The 21,733-nt window shown below is 41.4% G+C and overlaps 1 protein-coding gene across 1 annotated transcript in view; it reads left to right on the top strand.

Moving 5' to 3' along the window:
* Positions 1 to 21,344, top strand: part of WARS2 (tryptophanyl tRNA synthetase 2, mitochondrial) — a 79,010-nt gene extending 57,666 nt beyond the window's left edge. The window contains exons 3-6 of the mRNA XM_074947626.1: positions 11,161 to 11,241; positions 14,348 to 14,433; positions 17,631 to 17,749; positions 19,426 to 21,344. Of these exons, the coding sequence (XP_074803727.1) occupies positions 11,161 to 11,241; positions 14,348 to 14,433; positions 17,631 to 17,749; positions 19,426 to 19,874 (735 nt within the window). The 3' untranslated portion in view covers positions 19,875 to 21,344. The remainder of the gene's footprint in view (positions 1 to 11,160; positions 11,242 to 14,347; positions 14,434 to 17,630; positions 17,750 to 19,425) is intronic.
* The last annotated feature ends 389 nt before the right edge of the window (positions 21,345 to 21,733 follow it).

Below are 21,733 nucleotides of genomic sequence, written 5' to 3'. Positions count from 1 at the left end.
AAGTTAGGAAATACCAATTTTAAGGTTGCCTGTGCAACATTAATTCAGCCCCTTTGTGCATATGCATTATGATAGTCTTTTAATTACTATTTTGCCTGCAGCACACCTGCATCATTCTGTGCACAGGATGGATAGTGCTTGGGGAATGAATCAGAACTATGTAGTTAATAAAGCTAGCATTTATGGGACCCCCACTTCGTCTGTTGAAGAAGTTAGTAGGTGTGTAATGAATGAGGCAGGGGATTCCAGGAAGAGAAAGGATGGTTTCATGGTTAAGGCAGTTGAATGCCACCTTGGAGAATTGGATTCTGTCCCCACCTCTGCCACAGAGTTCCTGTGTGATGCTGGGCAAGTCACTTAGACCAGACTTTTCACAAGTTGTCACTTATTGCATGTTCCTTCATTTTCTGGATAGGAAATGACAGAAGTAAGGGTGCGCCTGTAGCCTTCATTTGGCCCCATTTTGTGTATGCAATCTTAATTCTAGCATTTCCTAAGCTTTGAGTGTTTGATTTTACAACCTTAATTTACCTCTTACATAACTGCCAATGAGTGTGTGTGTGTGTGTGTAAATGTAACTTCACATTTTAGAAGAGAAAACTGACAAAAATTCACCATGTGGAATTATACTGATGCCCCACATGGATCATCAGCAAGGTTGGAACTTTTAGTTCTCCGAGTGGCTTCTGTGTGTTCTCACTTCTGGGATTATTACCTCCTGGCGTTGAGCTGTGAAATCTTTCTAGAGAGCAGTGTCCATTGGGGCCACTTTGCCTCTCCTCCCCCTTGGTTCAAAGAGGATTCATAGGCTCTAAAGGGGGAGTGCCCCTAACTACCCTTCACTTCCTTTTTTAACCACCAAAGGTACAGCAAGCTCAGATATCGAGCAGTGCCTGTGACACTTTGCTCATCAGTTTCTTTGTTTTTCTTAGTGCAGTTTTTCTTTTATTAGAAGAACAAATTGAAAATGGTACCCCTTGGGCACAGGTATCATCTGAATGACCTCCAGGAACAAGAGGGCTTCCTCTCCTCTACCTATGTCATGTTTCTCAGGCCCAGTCAACTTATTCTTGCAGTATCTAAATCCAGTATCAACTTCGTCTGGACGTTGCTAGCCTAAGTTACTGTGCCCAGCTTAAGCAGTCTGCCTCCCTGGTCTTATCTGGGTGAGCCTGGCACCATCAATGCAATGCCATGCTGCCTGGATCCCTCTGTGTTGACCTAATTGGGCACTGACTTCCCAGCACTAAGGTCCTTGGATCCTTATAGGTTGACCTTATGTGTTCCTGAGGTTCCCACACTGTAGACTTCCCTGGATCCATCCAGGCTGACTGAGTTCAGTGCTTAGGATCTAAAATCATGACCTGGTGACCTACTTAATGAAGTGGCCTGGTTCCAATTTATGGGTCACTATAACTGGCACTAAGGTCGACCTTAGTTGAAGTGGTTCTGTACCCAGCTCAGGTGACAGTAGGATCCATGGATTCATCTGAACCAACATAGCTGGCAAAGATTCAGCACCATTAGCTTGGATAAGCCACCAGTCAAAGTTGTTGTTTGTCCCATGTCTGCAGTACTCAGGGCTCTGGTGCTCAGGTCAACTGGGTCCAATGCTGAAAGTCTCTGAAGTGACATTTATTAGGAGAGTATTAGATTGCATGTCAGTATTACCAAGGTTCCTGATTTGTCAAGGTCAGATGAGTGTGGTGCCAAAGGTCCCGCACCTTTTTTTATTCCATCAGTGCTGCTTAGCAGATCGGTGGTGAGGCTCCAGAACCACAAGTTCAGAGTGAATCACATACTGTGATGTTCTATATTTAGTATAAGTGGCTCACAAGCCCCAAAACTTAACTCAGTAGACTGAGTCTGGTGCTGAGTGAAATTGACTCTGTTTATCTAGGTGGCACTGTAGTCTCCTGATCCTTTGAGCCCTACTTCATCGACACCCCTAAATCTGGCTCTACTATCATAGAGCCTTTCCATAGCCAGATGCTTAGTCTCAAGTAGGCATTATTGATAGGTGATGTCTTGATGTCTTGACCTGTTGCAAGAATAGTCAGCTGAAACTGTAGGAATTTCTTTTGTGGGAGTCCTTCCAGGAGAAACCAGAAGAACTGTTCACGTACCATGCTGGGGTTCTGCATACAACCTGAAATGGCCTTCATTGGCTCCTAAACCCTTCAGCTGGGTTCCCTATCTGAGGCGCCCTTGAATGCAAAGACACCCTCAGCACTGAAACCTTGGAAACCTGTTCCCAGGCCTGGGCTGAGGTAGCTTCAGTACCTGAGTCTCCATTCTGTGCCACGTATGGGCTCTGAAAATGACTTTGAAAACATCCAAGGCTGTGATTATCTGGAGACATCTAGGTTCCCAACACCTGTATCAATGCTTTATTTCTGATTCCTGGAGTCCACTCCTTATCTACTAATGTTGGATTACTGGATCTGCATGTCTTTTTTATGTATGCAGTGTTGTTATAGCCATGTCAGTCCCCGGATACTAGAGAAAGTGGGTGAGGTAATATCTTTTACTGGACCAACTTGACAAGCAAGTGTGCATTGACATTTCCAAGTCTTTGAGTGAATAACAATTTTAAAGAAATTTTTTAAAGGAAATCTTGGCATCCCCTCCTGCTTTGGCACAGAAGGTCTTTATGATGAGATTGGGCCCTCCAGTGCCAGATCTCCAGTGCTTTTGTTCTGGAACCTATTCTTACAGCAGTGCCAGGAAGAGCTTGGACTTACATTCTCCGTTTGGGTTTAGCAAACAATCTGTTTCAGGTGCACGTGCCTCAGAAATGTTCTTACATTCTTTTAAATTTACCTGAACCTGACTGCTTATGTAAGTAACCATGCCCAGTGGGAAAGAATTTAACTTGTAAATCTGGGATTCTCAGCTGAGTTTAAGATCGCCATATTTGGGGTCGGGAAGGAATTTTCCTCCAGGGCAGATTGGAAGAGGCCCTGGAGGTTTTTCGCATTCCTCTGTAGCATGGGGCACGGGTCACTTGCTGGAGGATTCTCTGCTTCTTGAAGTCTTTAAACTACGATTTGAGGACTTCAATAGCACAGATATAGGTGAGGTTTTTTGCAGGAGTGGTGGGTGAAATTCTGTGGCCTGTGTTGTGCAGGGGGTCAGACTAGATGATCATAATGGTCCCTTCTGACCTAAATATCTATGAATCTATGAAACATAATTTGCTTAGAATTGTTAGTGCTATTCCTTGAACACACAGTACATGAAAATTGCTACTTATAAGGTGACATTGACATTGTATCACCTCTTCACAGGACAAACACCAGAGCCTGCTATACCAGTCCACCTCATTGAAAGTATCTATTAAATGCTTTTCTTTTAAGCAGCACATAAATGAGAGAGAGAGAGAGAACCCTGCTATCTTGACTTGATCTTTCTCAATCAACAGGGCACTCATCTAGACTTGGGTCCACAGACAGGTTCCATAACAGCGTAAATGGGTGCTACATTTACTCAGGCTATGCCTGTAGCTCCATAAGACTGATTACAAAAGGAATCTTGATACTTACACCTGAGCTATTTATGTATCAAGTCATTCAAAAGACTGAAGGTGAAGATAACGTGCTTATTAAGGAATTCCCTTCCCTCCTTTCTTACAATCTGCCGTAATATTTCTAGATGGGATGTTCACCTTGTTTCTCAGCCCTTTTGAGATTTATGGATTCTGCAAGAGATAAAAGCTCCACATACGGGTTTGGAGTTGAAATCTGTTTGTTTAGCTAGTGAATCTTTCTCGCTTTTGATCAGAACTTACCTATACCCTGGCAAATTCTTTTAACAGTTTTCATACAACAGCATAAATGTCTTACCTCTGGCTGATATTATGTGTTATGCAAGTGGAGACCCAACTAGGTCTCTTTATTACCAGGATGAACATCTATTGTCTCCAGTTCTGCTTCAGAGTCGAGCAAGACCCATTGTCATTGGCAGAGTCTCTTTTTTTTTTTGACTGGAATCAGGAATTCTGTGCGTTCCCTCTGATTTCCATTGGTTCAGGAAATCTGTCTGCAGATCATTTGGGATGGAACCAAGATGTTGTTAGTAGCCATAACCAGGTCTTGTAGCATGTTTTAAGACAAATCTGCAATCTGTTGTTAGCAGTACTTTACAATGTACTGGATCTTCTACCCCTGCATCTTCTCAGACTGACATCTGGACTTCTGGATTGCCAACAGGCTTGATGAGAGAGTTTGTTGGAAGTTTAATGGTTCTTATCAAAAAGCAGCAATCTTTGACCAAACAAATCTCTTGCTTTTAACATTGCTGTTTATTACACTTTGAAAATTCAGAACTGTGTTTTGAGTTCTATCAAGCTTTCTGGGTGATGATTTCAGTTTCCACCCTCACATGCTTAGGTTAGTAGTGCTCACACACTTGCAACACCATACTTTGCAGAAAGGCTGCACTGTGCACCACTAAGATTTCTGGAGATAATTGCTTTGTCCTTCACGCCTGTGTCCAAGGAATCTTTTTACATGATTTATTTTACAGCAGCACATTTGTTTGTACTGTGAATACCACAAGGGAACCATACTCACTTAGCCGCCCCGGGAGTGTTCTCTCTAGTGCATATATTTCTTTTGATTTGGGGTTAGAGTCTTGTTTCACCAAGCTCTTGTCTGTTTTGTTGGAGTTTGCTGGAGGGAAGAGGACGTTCCTCATAGGTGTAGCTACATGCTAGACTTTGAGATACCAGCCTAATGGCCAGTCCTCTATAAACAGTAGTCCATATGATAAGTGTGATAAGATCAGTGTTCTCATCCCCATTTCCAGTCTCAAGTCCTCTCCGTTTCTGCTAACCAGCCTATTTCTGCAATCTTTTTTACACCCATGCTTAAGACTTGTCAGATGTTTATTCACCTGGATATATCAAAAAGTATTCAACTAATCCAAAGAAACATCCACATAGGCTCCTGTCTTCATAGAATTTGAAAAGCTGTTACTTGAAGCTCTATATGTACTTAAAGCACCAAAAAAATAAACTAAATAAAATGTTGTCCCTTGCATTCTGATCTGGGAGAACAAAACTGTGGTCCCTTCTGATATCTCTTGACTTGCCATCCAGAGCTGATGCTCACTTTGGCAATTCTGAGTCCTTGTTCCAGGGTCGTGGGGGGAAGGGTACTGCTCACTAATCTCCCACAGGTGGGAATATGTGGAAGCCACCCTAAGGAAAGAGACTACTTAAAACTAACTGTTGGTCTTTGAATGCACTGCCTCTGCATATTCACTCTTCACCCCACCCTCACCACTTCAGAGTCTAAGGTAAATAATTCCAAAATTAGGGAAGGAGCTGAAAGGTGGTTAGGGTCTTTGGTTGCCCCTTTAATAACTTCTGAATCCTCCACAAGGGAAGGGTAGAGAGAGACAGTTGACCCCAATACACACTACTCTCTAGAAAGTTTCCATAACAAATATGCAGGTGCAATACACTTGAAGAATGCCAGTTACTGGTAAGGAACCTCTCTATCACCAGCACAGATGTATATCACTTTGAACTGATGGAATAACTGGTAGCAGTATTAGGCTGTTGTCCTCTATGTGGACTGGCTCCTAGAGGCAGATGAGACATATGCTTTTTCAGTCAGTTTCATGTATGTAAAATGTCAGGAACCAGGACGTGGGCAGTCTGGCCTAGTGGTCAGAGCAGGAGTCATGTCTAGTGGGCAGAGCAGGTATCCAGGTCAGAGAACAGAAGTGCGTGGGAGAGTTGGGGTCAACTGCTAAGTACCAGAGCCAGGGGGCTGAGCCAGAGTCAGGACCGGGAGTCAAAGCTGAGGATTGGAGCTGGGGTTAGATACCAAATGCCAGAGCAAAGGATTGAGCCAGAGTTTGAGTCTGTCATAAATATAAAGGGAAGGGTAAACACCTTTAAAATCCCTCCTGGCCAGAGGAAAAACCCTTTCACCTGTAAAGGGTTAAGAAGCTAGCATAACCTCACTGGCACCTGACCAAAATGACCAATGAGGAGACAAGATACTTTCAAAGCTGGAGCTGGGGGAGAAACAAAGGTTCTGTCTGTCTGTGTGATGCTTTTGCCGGGAACAGAAAGGAATGGAGTCTTAGAACTTAGTAAGTAATCTAGCTAGATATGCATTAGATTCTGTTTTGTTTAAATGGCTGATAAAATAAGTTGTGCTGAATGGAATGTATATTCCTGTTTTTGTGTCTTTTTGTAACTTAAGGTTTTGCCTGGAGGGATTCTCTGTGTTTTGAATCTGATTACCCTGTAAGATATTTACCATCCTGATTTTACAGAGGTGATTCTTTTACTTTTTCTTTAATTAAAATTCTTCTTTTAAGAACCTGATTGCTTTTTTCATTGTTCTTGAAATCCAAGGGTTTGGGTCTGTCTTCACCTATGTAAATTGGTGAGGATTTTTATCAGGCCTTCCCCAGGAAAGGGGGTGTAGGGTTTGGGAGGATTTGGGGGGGAAAGACGTTTCCAAGCGGACTCTTTCCCTGTTATATATATATATTAGACGCTTGGTGGTGGCAGCAAAAAAGTCCAAAGGGCAAAAGGTAAAATAGTTTGTACCTTGGGGAAGTTTTAACCTAAGCTAGTAAAAATAAGCTTAGGCAGTTTTCATGCAGGTCCCCACATCTGTACCCTAGAGTTCAGAGTGGGGAAGGAACCTTGACAGAGTCAGAACTGGGAGGTAGAGCCAAGATTGATAGCCAATGGACAGGAGCAAAGTGAAAGGACAGTGTAATTAAAATTGTCTAACTGTTACAGTTATAGATAGGGTCTTGTCAGTAGCTCAGGTCAGGTGATGATGTGACAGAGAATGGGATGCCAACCTTCCAGCACCTCCTCCCCAAATTCCACAATCTTATCTCCACCACAAACAGGCCATACTCTGTCAGGCCCTACACCATCCTTTTTCTGCAGTTCTGTAAAGTTGCATACACTCAAGTGTTTGCAGAAGGCAGTGCTGGAAATCTGACATCCAAGCTGGGGCACAGTTACGGTTGTGGTACATTCTCTTAAGCAGATGATAGACTTAACTTTCCATGTCATTTTATTTTTTTATTTTATTAGGGTTGTCGATTAATCGCAGTTAACTCATGCGATTAACTGAAAAAAATTAATCATGATTTTAAAAATTAATTGCAGTTAAACGTAGTTTTAATCGCACTGTTAAACAATAAAATTCCAATTGAAATTTATTAAATATTTTTGGATGTTTTTCTACATTTTCAAGTATCTTGATTTCAATTACAAGACAGAATACAAAGTAGACAATGCTTACTTTATATTATTATTTTTATTACAAATATTTGCACTGTAAAAATTATAAAAGAAATAGTAGTTTTCAATTCATGTCATACTAGTATTTTAGTGCAATCTCTTTATCGTGAAAGTGCAGTTTACAGATATAGATTATTTTTTGTTACATAACTGCATTCAAAAACAAAACAATGTAAAACTTTAGAGCCTACAAGTCCACTCAGTCCTACTTCTTGTTCAGCCAATCGCTAAGACAAACAGGTTTGTTTACATTTACGGGAGATAACGCTGCCCGCTTCTTGTTTACAATGTCATCTGAAAGTGAGAACAGGCCTTCGCATGGCACTTTTGCAGCCAACATTGCAAGGTATTTATGTGCCAGATATGCTAAACATTCGTATACCCCTTCATGCTTCGGCCACCATTCCAGAGGACATGCTTCCATGCTGATGACGCTCATTAAAAAAAAATGTGTTAATTAAATTTGTGACTGAACTCCTTAGGGGAGAATTTGTATGTGTCCTGCTCTGTTTTACCCACATTCTGCCATGTATTTCATGTTATAGCAGTCTCGGATGATGACCCTGTTGTTCGTTTTAAGAACACTTTCACTTCAGATTTGACAAAACGCAAAGAAGGTACCAATGTGAGATTTCTAAAGATAGCTACAGCACTTGACCCAAGGTTTAAGAATCTGAAGTGCCTTCCAAAATCTGAGAGGGACGAGGTGTGGAGCATGCTTTCAGAAGTCTTAAAAGAGCAACACTCTGTTGCGGAAATTACAGAACCCGAACCACCAAAAAAGAAAATCGACCTTCTGCTGGTGGCATCTGACTCAGATTATTAAAATGAACATGTATCGGTCCGCACTGCTTTGGATTGTTATCGAGCAGAACCCATCATCAGCATGGACGCATGTCCTCTGGAGTGGTGGTTGAAGTATGAAGGGACATATGAATGTTTAGCACATCTGGCAAGTAAATATCTTGAGGCGCCAGCTACAACAGTGCCATGCGAACGCTTGTTCTCACTTTCAAGTGACATTGTAAACAAGAAGTGGGCAGTATTGTCTCCTGCAAATGTAAACAAACTTGTTTGAGCGATTAGCTGAACAAGAAGTAGGACTGAGTGGACTTGTAGGCTCTAAAGTTTTACATTGTTTTATTTTTGAATGCAATTTTTTTTTGTACATAATTCTACATTTGTAAGTTCAACTTTCATGATAAAGCAATTGCACTACAGTACTTTTATTAAGTGAATTGAAAAATACTATTTTTGTTTTTTACAGTGCAAATATTCGTAATCAAAAATAAATATAAAGTGAGCACTGTACAATCTGTGTTGTAATTGAAATCAATATATTTGAAAATGTAGATAACATCCAAAAATATTTAAATAGATGGTATTCTATTATTGTTTAGCAGTGCGATTAATCAGGATTAATTTTTTTAATCGCTTGACAGCCCTAGATTTTATGTGCATGTTATGTATAGAACAGCCTTAACTGATACACAACACTGTGTTTTTGTGTATTAGTTTCCCAGGTTTTTAGATAGGATCCTCAGCATTTCAGTTACTTCTTTCAGAAAGAACAGGACCTTCATCAAAGAGTTTTTTGAAGCTATTGCCCTTTGTGGAAGGAGCTGTTTGTTTTTCAAAGGATTTGCTCTTCATTAATACTAGCATGATAAATGTTACGAAAGTTTATTCAAAGCTATTGAAAATTAATTGAGTGATAGAGAGATGGGGCATGTCTTTTTTACTTTTGCCTATTTCTTTCTATTATATGAATTAACTCCACGGTCCCTTGTTTAGCAGCATAGAGAAGGACTTCCTGCAGAATTTTAAATGAATTAAATTCCATTGGGGCAATGAGTTAACAAGCCTTTTATTTATTTTACCCTGTGTGATTGTTTTTCTTTGTTTCTTCCATGCTTCTTTGTGCTCCCTCCCTGGCAGCTTTTCTTTACATTAGCATGTGCTCTTATCACTTTGTTAATAATGGACCATGCTTCATGTGAATCTGTCTTTGGGGGCTAGAAGTGAATGTAACTCGCTGCTTAGAGCCAGGGGTGCAGAATGGCTGACAGCACAGTGTTCCAGTAAGACACGGGATGTCAAAGCAACTGGCACAATGGGCACATGCAGCCTTGGTTGTGGGAGGGAGGCATGACAGAGGCATATCGTGAAATCTGTAGCTTTGAAAGAGAGGCCTTGTCAACACCAATGCAGCAGAACAACATCCCCTCTTAGTTTGTGACTAGAAGAAAGAAACGATAAATTGTTTTGTACCAGATGGTGATTCCTCCTAAATGAAATAGGCATAGGTTAAGTCAGTTCCATCCGGCTCGGTTTACATTGCATAGAGGACAAATTTGGCACCATCTTGTCACACTTTGCCTTGTGTAGTAAAGCCAGGCAGGCAAATGAACATGAAGGAATCAAAAAAGAGAAGGTCTGGGAGGCTTCATGTCACTGTAATCAGTTCCTGAGCTATTCACCTCAGGTCATCAGTTCAGCTGTGGACCATATCATTAGTGACCAAAAGTAATTACAATCTTAGGGCTATTTAATTATATTAAATTTAGTCACTTGTGGAATCGGTCCTTTTCCAAGTCTACATACAACACCAAAATGATTTCTGCAGATGATATTAGTAATTGTCCCACTTGTTGATAATAAGCACTTTTTAAAGCTTTTTATCTGAGCTCTCAGATCGAAACACAAGCATTAAGTTTCTCAACCCCTCTGTCCTAGGTATTATCATACCTCTGAACCCATACCTGCCAGCATGTGACAGAGGCAACTGAAATGTGTGGCAAGTGACCAGAAGTGGAACACCTCATAAATTACCTCCAGACAAAAACAGTTAAAATGGAGTTAAGATTGAGAGTACACATCAGTGATTCATGGTGGGTTTTTTTAATACAGCGATGTTGTAATTATTTCTAAAACATGCATTATAAACCCAGGAAATTCAGAATTAAAGTTAAACTTTAACAGGAATCCTAACATATTAAGGTTTAGAAATATGAGGGCACCAAACAACCTTAACTCTGCCCTGTAGTGAATGACACCATTAGGAAAGAAAAAAAATCTAAAATATATTTAAAAATAATCTAATCTAATCTTACAAATGCTAAAATGTGTTAATCATTTCATTTCCTGAAGGCATTTTGGTGGTTGCAGTCTCCCACATTAGATTTGGCATCCTGGCTCTCTGCCCCATGCATCCTTCCCTAAGTCAATGGATATTTGGAATCAGTCTTCCTCTTCCATTTGCAAAACATCTCCTGCCTTTGGTGCTGCAGAACAGGCAGGCTGATTAACCCAAAATGTAGAACATTCCACAAAATCCAGAATACTTAAGAGGTCTAGGTGTCCCCATTTTACAGACAGGACAACTGAAGCACAGAGAGGTGTTTGACTCCCACAGCAAATTAATGTTGGAGCTAGGACTAGAAGCAAGGGGATCTGACTAACAGTCCTGTGCTGTAACCCCTAGCCCACTGCCTCAAGGTACTTGGCATTCTGAGCATAAAGGCCAAGATCTGAATGAACATGAAAATTAAACACCCGTCTCATCTCTGCAGTTTTCTTTCTTGGTCAGTTAGGGCAGGCTGACCAGGTAGGGTGAGGAAGCTTGTACTGCTGTTGAAGGACCTGTACTTGTACTATGGATCAATATAGGTTCCTCAGTCACAAGGGCTCTCTGTTACTTCTCACCAGCACTAAACTCACTGAAAAAATGTTAGCCAAAAATAAACTAATCTTACTAATCTCTGGTTTGATAGCCGTTACTGGCTGCACTTTCTCTAGACATGATGTGTGCAGGTGAAAATACATTGACCCTATTCCGATTTCTTATGGCTTTTTTTTTTTTTTTTTTTTAGGTGCCTGAACATGCAGAACTTGGTTGGATTCTTGGGTGCTTAACTAGTATGCCACGTATACAAAGCTTTCCCCAGTGGAAGGTAAGGTTTATATGATCAGTATATTAAACTAAAAGGAGATTTAAGGGAATTTAATAAAAACAGTATTGTCCTTCTTGTAAAACTTTCTGTTGCCTGTGGACCATAAACACTGGGCCAGTCATTCTTACTAAAAGGTGATGGAGTCACTTCAGGAAGAGGAAAGAAAACAACCCCATACAATGCTATTACTATAGGAGACATAACTGTATATTGTGAGTCAGTGAGGCGGCTGCTGTGGGAGGTTACAAAGTAGCATACCTGTATAAGCAGAGAATACAGAGGCAGTTAAAGAAGCTTTTCAATTATAGACTGGTATTTTTAATCATTTATCAAAATGCTTAAAGTTCTTATTTCAAGCCTCATAACATAATAAAATGCAATGACTACAGCACAACATTAAGGCTAAAAAATCAAGCAGTCACAAGTAAGGAAATTCCATGAGTAAGTCTTCTGCAACATTAGTTGGCCATTCTGTGTGTTGTATGGTATGGGATATATTAAGGTTTACATTTTAAAAGGGATACAGAAATAAACATTACTAAAGATGACTGTGGCTGAGTTGATGTTTTGAAAAATCTTCCCTTTTGCCATTCATGACATATGTGCTTAATTTCTTAGTATTACATCAACACTGTTTTTTGCATTTAATTTCCGTGGATTTTATTTATTTAACAAGAAGAGAAATCAGAAGTGTGCTGGGATGTGTAAACCCCACACTGACAGGGAAGGGGCTAGGGAGGTTCAGTGCTAAGGTAGCCCCACCTCTCTGGCCCTTCCAACCATGCATGGTAGGGTGGAAGGCATTCAAAGGAGGAAGCTGCAATCAGCAAGGGGGAAGCCCTGAGAATGGAGCGGCTGGAGAGTCTCCTGAAGCAGCAGAAGGAACCTCCACCATGCCAGAGACCCCCCAGCTCTGGGAAGAGTCCAGTGAGCCCCAGAAACAAGTCTGGCAGGGAGAGCATGATTGGGCTATCTAGCCCAAAGGACTCCAGTAAAGCTGCTACCCAGGCATCTCTGAAGTAAGGTGGTGCCACTGACCTTTTTTTTTTTTTTTTTATGACCCCTGGAAGGGCTTCTTTGTTGACTTTGAACTCCACAAGGGTGGGGGCCACTGCAAGGGCTAAGAGGCTGTGGTCTTGACAGGGCTGACCCTGTGGTGGTAACTGGGCATGGCAAGAGGCCCCGACCGAGCTAGAGAAGTGCCCCAGAAAGAATCTCTTAAAAGTGGTGGAGAATGCGGGCACTTGGTCAGCTCTCCTGAAAGGGAGAGGAAAAGAGCAGGGAGTGGGGAAAAGGAGAAAAGAGGTTTGAGGCTGAGAAAATCCTGACAGAAACAACCTTGTAATGGATCTGGAATGGCTGTTAAAATGGGTCAGAGAAAACCAGCAGCACCAGGCCACCCTGCAACAAAAACAGCAGCAGCTGCTTCAACAGCTTGCAATCCAGCAACAGCTGGGGCAGCAGCAGCAGTAGCTGACAGGGAATTGGCCACATGCCAACAGCAACAACAGAACCTGGAGCAACAGATGCTGTCAGTTCTCCGACCTCTAGGGTCACCTAGGGCTGTGGTGACCACTAACCCTGGGCCTCCCAGCTCAACACCCATCCCTGGGGAAGCTGTCTAAGATGGGCACCACCAGTGACCCCAAGGCATTTCTCACTCCTTTTGAGCGGGTGGCATCTTCCGTGATGTGGTCCTCAGAGCACTGGACCATGTTATTGGTGCCATCTGTCAGGACCGGCTCAAGCTGAATGCCATGAACTTGATTTGGCAACAGCCCAGGACTATAGGAGGGTCAGAGAGGCCTTACTTAACTGTTTAGATATCACCACCTCTCTGGGAAGAGTCCAGTGAGCCCCAGAGGCAAGCCTGGCAGGGAGAGAGTGATTGGGCTACCTGCCTGGAAGGACTCCAGTAAACCTGCTTTCTGGGCAACCCTGAAGTTAGGTGGTGTCACTGACCTGACAGAAGGGGCTTCTCTGTTGAGTTTGAACTTTTGCTTTTCCTCACCCATAAACAAAGTAAGAAGGCCTACAAGGATGGGGTGGTGGGGTCCACTGCAAGGGCTAAGAGGCTGGGGCCTGGACTGGGCTGCCCCTGTGGTGGTATTGGGGTGTGGCAAGGGGCCCCAAACCCGAACGACAGTTTTACAAGGAGTCAGAAGAGAGACAAACAATGAGAAGAAAAAAAATCCAGAGCAATTTGGTTTGCGGAGTTCACAACTGGAGAGGGCTAAATTCCTCCAGATGTTTATGGGTGTTTTTTCTCCCTTCCTGTTTTTTCTTCTTAATTAAATAAACCCATTCAAATTTAAATGCAACAAATAGTGTTAATGCAAAACTTAGATTAAAGCCAAGCTTTTCAAACCTGTGTTTCTCAAGTTAGACTTGTAAAGCGATATTTAGACATCTAAGTATAAGTGGTTGGACTTTTAAAACCCACAAATAGGAGCTGCAGGTGCTTGGCATCAGGCCCCCCGTATTTAAGAGCCTGGAGATGGAGACAGGAGAGTGTGATCTGGAGGATGGGGAGAGTAAAAAGATATAGGAAAATATAAAGAAGTCTGGACAGATTTTAAGGATTTTTTTAAAGGTAGCTACAGTTAAAACAAAAAGCAGGAAACTAGATACTTGAACATCTACAGACCAGCTGGTCCAGATGATATGCATCTAGGGTGTTAAAGGAATTAGGTATTGAACTTCTGAACCTCTGATAATTATTTACAAAAAGGTGGGTTAATCTGGAGGGTATCAGGACTTTGGATAAAAACAAGTGCTGCATATCAGTCTTCTAACAAACAACAAAAAAAGGAGTGAGTTTGGCAGTTACCGTCCCACACATCTAATATCTCTCCCTAGTAAAGTAATAGAATAATATTATGAGAAAAGATCTATAAATATCTCTAGAAAATAACTGAGCCATGAGCAGTAAGTAGCACTGGGCATTGAAAAAGCACGAATTCTATTAGGCTTGCTTCTTTGCTAGAATGACACAATCAGTGAATGAAGCGGACTCAGTAAGTAAAACTTACAACAAAAAAAATCAAAATCAGATGTTGACATCAGCCAAATGGATGATTTCCGTATGTCTTTCTTTTGCAAACAGGTAAAGAATGCCATCCAGAATTCTGAAGGAACCGTTGGTCTATTCACATACCCTGTGCTTCAAGCTGCAGATATTCTGCTGTACAAGTAAGAGACAGAATGTGAGCCCACAGGCAACGTCTGTTCAACTGCTGTAAGACTAAAGTTCTTTGGGTCCACATGTTAAATATCAAGGGGCTTGAATAGCTGAGAGGATTGGGAATGGATGGCACACTTTCATCTTTCAGTCACTGATTAAAATCTTGCTCAGGTTGATAGTGATTAAATATCAGGCCACTGGAAAACCATTGGATGGTATTGTCTAAGAAGAGTTGGTCACCTCAGAACAATTTAGTGCATGTCCCTAAAATCACCAATAAAACTAACACCAATTGACCCATTCAGCAGTTGCATTGGATTGATTGACTGAATGGGCCAGAGAGATTAAACTAGTTGTGGATCCTCAAGGTCAGGGCTGAATCATGTTGTTATTTCCAATGATGGACCTGCTATGAAGCTAGGGAGATTTAGTGTCCAGACCTTTCAGTTGGGCACTTTACACCACTATTAAATTCGTTTACCTTTTTTTCAAGTTCTGGTGTAGATTATGCTGTGTCGATGAGTGAAGAGTTTTCTGCACAAAGGGGTAGCCAAACCTCATGTGTTGCCTCCATGAGAAAGTTGAGACCCATTACAGAAGCATAGTTCTATACTAGTCAATTATCTTTGATGTAAGATTAACAGAGGTCCCAGCTTTGACATGAGGTGTCATGACTGGCACCATCAGGATGTCGTGTAGCCATATGGCACAGTGTTTGAAGAAGTCTTCTACAAATTGGGAAACTGTGAAGTCTCTTTTTTTTTTCCCCCACATTTTAACTTTTTTACATCCCTGAGGGGACATTTACTATACTGAAGAAATGTAGACAATATCCTTCTTTCAGTTACTCGTTCTTTTTTTCCTGGTTCTTCCCGCACGTCTCTTGTAAACCTAATCCCTCTTCTTCTCCCTGCCCACCTACCCAGTGCTAGCAGCCTGACTCCATGCTTATACCACTCCACTCCAGCAGCTTGATGGTTCCACTCCACACTCCCGTTCTCCCCATACATGGCTGACGTATTAGCCCTTTATTAGTTCCTAGGCTGTCTGATGAGCCTGAGATCAAGAGCTGGTAATGTGGAGGAAGGTTGCATCTGTGAATGAAGTATAGTTAAGTCGGATAATATGTAAAATCTTAATTAATGAATCTCAAAGACAGAGTAAATAGTACATTATGTTTGCAGATTATATTGAGTTGTGTGGGTTCATCAACTTCTGTGAAGACAGCGAAATGATACAAAAGGGCATGGAAGGTTTGGGAATATAGAGTAGGCAGGAATAACAAGGCTTCTACCTGGAAAAATACATCTTGGGTAAAATAATCCAAAGCATAGAGTCAATGGGAGGGGAAACAGTCATGTCAAAAGACTTAGGGATGATATTGCTAGTTTATTTGTATCATAATTAGGAATATAGGGGTAAAAGTAGAGGGAAAATGTAATTTGAATATTAAAAAAAAATTCTTAACTGAGATCTGTTTGATTGTTGAATAGTTCCCCAAGGGGAATAATAGAAGCCCCATCAATTAAAGTAATTTTAATAAACAAAACACTGGCAACTTCACTATCAGAAACCATTCTGCACTGGGCCCTGGGATGGACTGAACTACCTGGATCTTTCCCATCTCTATGTAATAAGATTCTGTACTTTTGATTTGTACTTCCAGCTCATTTTAGCTCAACTTTTGCATATTAAGTGCTGGCTGACTGGAAACAGATGACAAAATAAGGAGGTGTCAGAGAGAGAGAGAGAGCACATATATTAAAAGATATATATTTAACAAGAGAGCTCTTTTATATTAAAAGGGATAGGAAATGGGACAAGAGGCAAGAGAAAATGGATAATTAGGAAAGGAGCAGCAGTCATAGAAGGAAGAGCAGGAAAAGCAGACGCTGAAATGGTACAAAGCAAAACTAACTGCAGAAATAAGAACACATAAAAGTGGCAGAAAAGATTCAGCAAATAAAATACCACAAACAAAATTAATGAATTAGGAGAAGGAAGCGAGGGAGAAATAAAACCAACTGAAGTGACCTTGGAGAAAAAAGAGGATTAGGAAGAAGAAAAAAAAGTTAATTAATAGAAGGTAAATAAATAGCATGTGAGAAGCAGGAGCAAAGACAGCAAGAAAACTAACATAAGAAAGAAAGAGTCATGCTGAGGCGTTTATAGAAACACAATATGTTTTCAGGTTAGTTGGATAACTTTGTGATTCTGGTACCATTTTGGCACATGGAAATGTTCCTTTTGGCCTGCTTAAGTGTATTGATTAAGGTAACTGTTTTTTCTGTGTTGTAAGACACTGTGATTTCCTATGGGCTACTGTAACAGTTTTTAGCTTGTCTTGCTTACTCTTTGGTGGGTACAGGGGTGAAGAGATTGACCCCCTGTAATTTAGGATCATAAGTAAAGAATACCATATTGAATTGAAATTGTCTGGGTATTTAGAGACGCAGAATTTGAATTAAATTAGAATTTGGCCAGGACTTGGTTTATCATACACCAACTCTTTAAAAGTGCAGTGGAAGCTTTAATAAACAAAAGAGGACATGATTTCAAGTCTATATCTCACCTAAAAAATCACAGATTAACAGTGAGATAAATCATTGGAAAATTAATCATTAATCAGATTAATCATTGGAAAAAAACACAAGGGAAAGTGATGGATTTTCCATCCCTTAAAGTCTTCAAATCAAGACTGGATGCCATTCTGGAAGATATGCATTAGCCAAACACAAGTTATTGGGCTTCAACACAGTAGTAACTGGATAAATTTGCATGACCTATCTTATACAAGAAATCAGACTAGATGATCTAACGGTCCCTTCTATCCTTAAAATCCATGAATGAATAGAAGACAGTGGGTAGTAGAAATCTTATGGTAAGTGGGAGATGCTTGCGGAACACTAGTGTACGTGCCAGTATTGTTACTTTTTCTGGTATATTTCCCATTTACGTTCAGACTTTGGTAAAAGGCTGTTCTTTTGCTGCTGAATCTGCATTTCATCCCATCAGACACAGCAGAACCGTATTAGACAGGATCCGTCTGGAATCTTGTTCACCCAGAAGAGAGCGAGTTAGCTGTGATTGAACATTTGGCTCCATCTGGCCCTCAACTATGGCAGGAGCTGTGACAGTCTCAGGTAACATTTCAATAGAACTAGAGAATTTTGCTGAGTTTCCTGTATCTGTCTTTTATTAAAAGGTCAACACATGTTCCTGTTGGAGAAGATCAAGTCCTGCACCTGGAACTGGCTCGAGATATAGCACAGCACTTTAACAAGAAATATGGAAACTTCTTTCCTGTGCCCAAAGCCATTTTAAGTGAGTAGGGAGAGGTGTGGTTAAATACTAGAGTGCAGTGAGTTATTAAGTGTTGAGGTTTGACTTACAGGTAGGGTGAATCTATGTGGGAACAACTGGAAAGGGGGCAAACTGATGGCAAAGTAGATGAATAGAAAAGAATGAATATGGGGCTTTGAAAACCCCCAGAAAGGAATGTGTACAGTATCTGCTATTCCAGTCCTGGGGCCCCCCACAATGCTCTGCTACTGCCTTTCAATCCTGCTTGGTTGCAGCCCCTGTCTGTTCTTGCAGGCATGGGTGTCTCATGAGGAGAGAGCATGTTTGATGGTGCCAATTAAGGAGCAATTTGTGATGCCCATTAGGGCGTTGAATGAGAGACCACCAACCAGCATAACGCTATAGTGTTTGCTTGTAGTAAATGCTGTAATTGAAGTTGCAAAGCAGTTTCTGTTTTATTACATTCATTACCATAGCACCCAAAAGTTCACTAGGTGCTTTAACATATGCTTGTAAATTTCAAGAAGGCTCTTCATTGGTGCTAAACTTTCCATTCTTGGTCACAGCCTAAAGCTTAGGAGATTTTGAGGAAAATGTGTTCAAGCATTTTTCGCATTACAAGGCCATGAAAAATTTCTGAATCTTTCTGTAGAGCAAATGGCACATGTGGCGGGAAACATGAGCAGCTGAGTACAGAAAAAGTGTGGTATCTTTGCATTAGCTCATAATCTAGAGGAATGTGCAGCCCCCAGGGGCAGGGAGTTCTCCCCTTAGAAAAGATTACACTGCCAGGATATCATTAGTAGCCCTCTTTCCACTTTAAAGCCCCAGTTAAAAATGAGAGGTCACCCATGAGAATACAGGGTGTTACAAACCTTGGTGCAGTGTCTTGTGAGCAGTTTGAGCACCAATACTGTGATGTCTATGCAACAGTGATTCTGTGCTATGCGATTCTAGTCATTAGCTCAATGGCTCACACTGCGTTTTGTGTATAATAGTAACAATGGGAAGAGACTGTGAATTAATGGAGTGGTGTAACTAGATGAATGTTGCCACGTGCTTTATCGTACTGGTATCCTGTCTCGCATGCGTGCATGTGTCTCAGTTATTTCTAAGGCACCTATCACCCTGCCAAAATCTAAGCAATGTTTTCCCTCTGCCTAGTTTTTGGGTAGATAACACCTGGGAGGGAACAATTTCTAAGGAGCTCTAGGAGAGTTTCAGGGGCTTCTTGTGTGGGGCAGCTTCTCATGGTGAGGAGGCTGGTCATTTTGGGACCCTGGAGTGTGATCTGACCCAGCTCCCCAATGTTAGGCGATCCCTCACACACTTCTAGTTTGTGCTTCCTGGGTTACTCCCCTCGCCAATACCAGGTACCTAGAGGAGGAGGTGGATTGGTAGGGAAATCAGCATAGAGCCATAGCAGGCTGGAATCATCCCAGAAGCAGTAGGTAACTGGGGAGAAAGGGGAACTAGGTTCAGGTCCTTTGGGTGATTATGGGGAGAAAGGAGAGTGGCTGGGGTGCTTTTGGTGGGAGAGAATGAAGATTAAGGATGAGTGTATTTTGTAATGCTTGAGAAAGTAATTGTTAAAGCAAGGCAAGCAGCCAGGGCAACCTGCTATAGGCTGTAGTATTCTCCTAAGAAAAGTGCCAAATAAGCATGAATAGAAAACCATGATCTGTTTGTCTTTTTAGGTACAACGAAGAAGATAAAGTCTCTCAGGGATCCAACAGCCAAGATGTCCAAGTCAGACCCTCAGAAGTTAGGCACACTCAATATCACAGACAGTCCAGAGGAGATAGTTCTGAAATTCCGCAAGGCTGTGACTGACTTCACCTCCGAGGTGACCTATGACCCAGACTCTCGTCCTGGTGTCTCCAATCTGGTGACCATTCATGCTGCAGTAACAGGACTCAGCATAAAGGAAGTGGTGCACCAGTGTATTGGTCTTGACACTGCACACTACAAAGGGATAGTGGCAGAGGCAGTTATTCAGAAATTTGCGCCAATTGGGAACGAAATTAAGAGGCTCCAGGAGGACAAATCCCACTTGGAGAAGGTTTTACAGGCTGGAGCAGAAAAAGCCAAAGAACTAGCTTCCCTTGTGTATCAAGAAATAAGGAGATTAGTGGGGTTTCAATAGAACCTACTGAATAGTTGCGAATTTTCTTATTTCCTGCGATAGCTCTTGTTCATCATCTCCCATCTCAGAGTCTGAGAGAGAATTTTCTTTGTCCTGGAATATCAGACAAGAACAATCAGAGGTGATTTTTTCATGTGATTATGATACCATCTAATAGGAGCCATTCTGGATGGCCAAAGGAAGGACACACAATTTCCAAAGAAACTCACAAAACCAGAACAGTGAAGCTGACCAAATGAATTGCCTGTTTTCATAGAGCAACATAAAAAGTTGAAATAGAAGCCACGATCATTGGGATGACAGAGTTGCTGCATTCCTGATTACTCCAGAAGGAGAGGAAGTCACAAGCTTCATAAAATCCTCCCCTATTACACACACAGCCCCACAGAGAAAGACAGTTACACTATGCTGAATGTGATGGCAGAATGTGCTTCTGGATAACCAGAATAAAAATACATACCAGAGACCTGGAATGCCCAGGACATTGGTAGTAGGAAAGAGAGCCTTTCACCTCTAAATCCCCAGTTCAAATGCAGCCTAGTTTGGTAATGACATCTAGTCTGTATGAAATGAGTTGGGCTCTTAGTCCATTTCCCGATATATAAATGTCCATATTACAGAAATCACCATGACCATTGAAACTCGGCTTCTTTTTGGCAGTCTCAGTAAAGAACTCATGGACTGAACGGAACCTGTACCCTCTATCCTGAACTCCCCTCTCACTTCTAAGTCATCTTAGTAGGTCAGGGCTAAGATACATTGGCAGGGGACTGTCTGTGTTGAGAAGCTTGCTCTGCAGCTGTCCATTTTGCAGCTATTCAGTAGAGAAGTAAAGGCTTCAGCACTGTCAGTCCAGCACCAACTACAGGATTCATTTTAGAATCTGTGTCCAGCAGGGAAATGACTTTCGGCTGGGAAACCAGAGAACTGGCCGTAAAATTAACAAAAACTGCTTGTGTAAGTGACTAGCTGAATACAAAGCCATGGTTATGATCAAAGCATTTTTCTCAAAATGAATAGGCCTAGTAATGAGAGCTGCACTCAGCCTCCACAGATCTTATTCCTCCCAAGCCCCAGTGAGAGAGCCTAGAATGAGTGAGCTGCTGCTGAGGAGCAGAAGGAAAGGGAGAGACTGGCAAAAAGGAATAAACTATTCTAAAGGCAATGGAATGGAGAGGGTAGAGAAGTGTTTAAAGCAATGCAAAAGCAATTATTGTACTATTGCGGAGAATTTTGCTGCATCAGTGTGTTGATGCTTCACATTTGAAACCACTGTATTGAAACTTAATTTAAGTTTATAGTATCACAACCATGGCAGGTACTGCAAAGAGGAAAACGCAAATTTAAAAGTGTCTGAAACGTCTTCACTGTTTCTTTCTCCTGAGTTGGGAAAGGTGGAAGTTATATCAAGAAACTAGAGCAACTTTATACTCGTGAATCAACATGAACTGATCTTTTTTCTGTGTAATACAGACCAATAAAAAGCTGATGAATTTGTTTACTGGTTGGAGTGAAATGGTGAGTGTTCACTGACTCAGAATCCTTTAGCTCCTGTATATTGCAAAGCAAGAAATTCATAATTGGATGTCCCTACCATCCAAGCTAAGACCCGGGTTTATATATAAAGGATCTGTAGAAGGAGGACAATGGGATGAGAATTTTCAGGTAAGACAGTTACTAAAGCTAGTCAAGACTAGAGAAGGTATATGAATGGACACAAGGATGTCAGTTAGAAAACAAGTGCAAGGTAATGTACATTGGAAGGATTAATTGCATCTATTCATACACATTGCTGGTTTCTAAATTAACACACGGGGAAAGACATGGGTGTCATGGACAGCTCATTGAAAATCTCTGCT

The sequence above is a fragment of the Natator depressus genome, chromosome 1 (assembly GCF_965152275.1).
Source record: "Natator depressus isolate rNatDep1 chromosome 1, rNatDep2.hap1, whole genome shotgun sequence".
NCBI classification, from domain to species: Eukaryota; Metazoa; Chordata; order Testudines; family Cheloniidae; genus Natator; species Natator depressus.
This window is presented reverse-complemented; position numbering and strand designations above follow the sequence as displayed.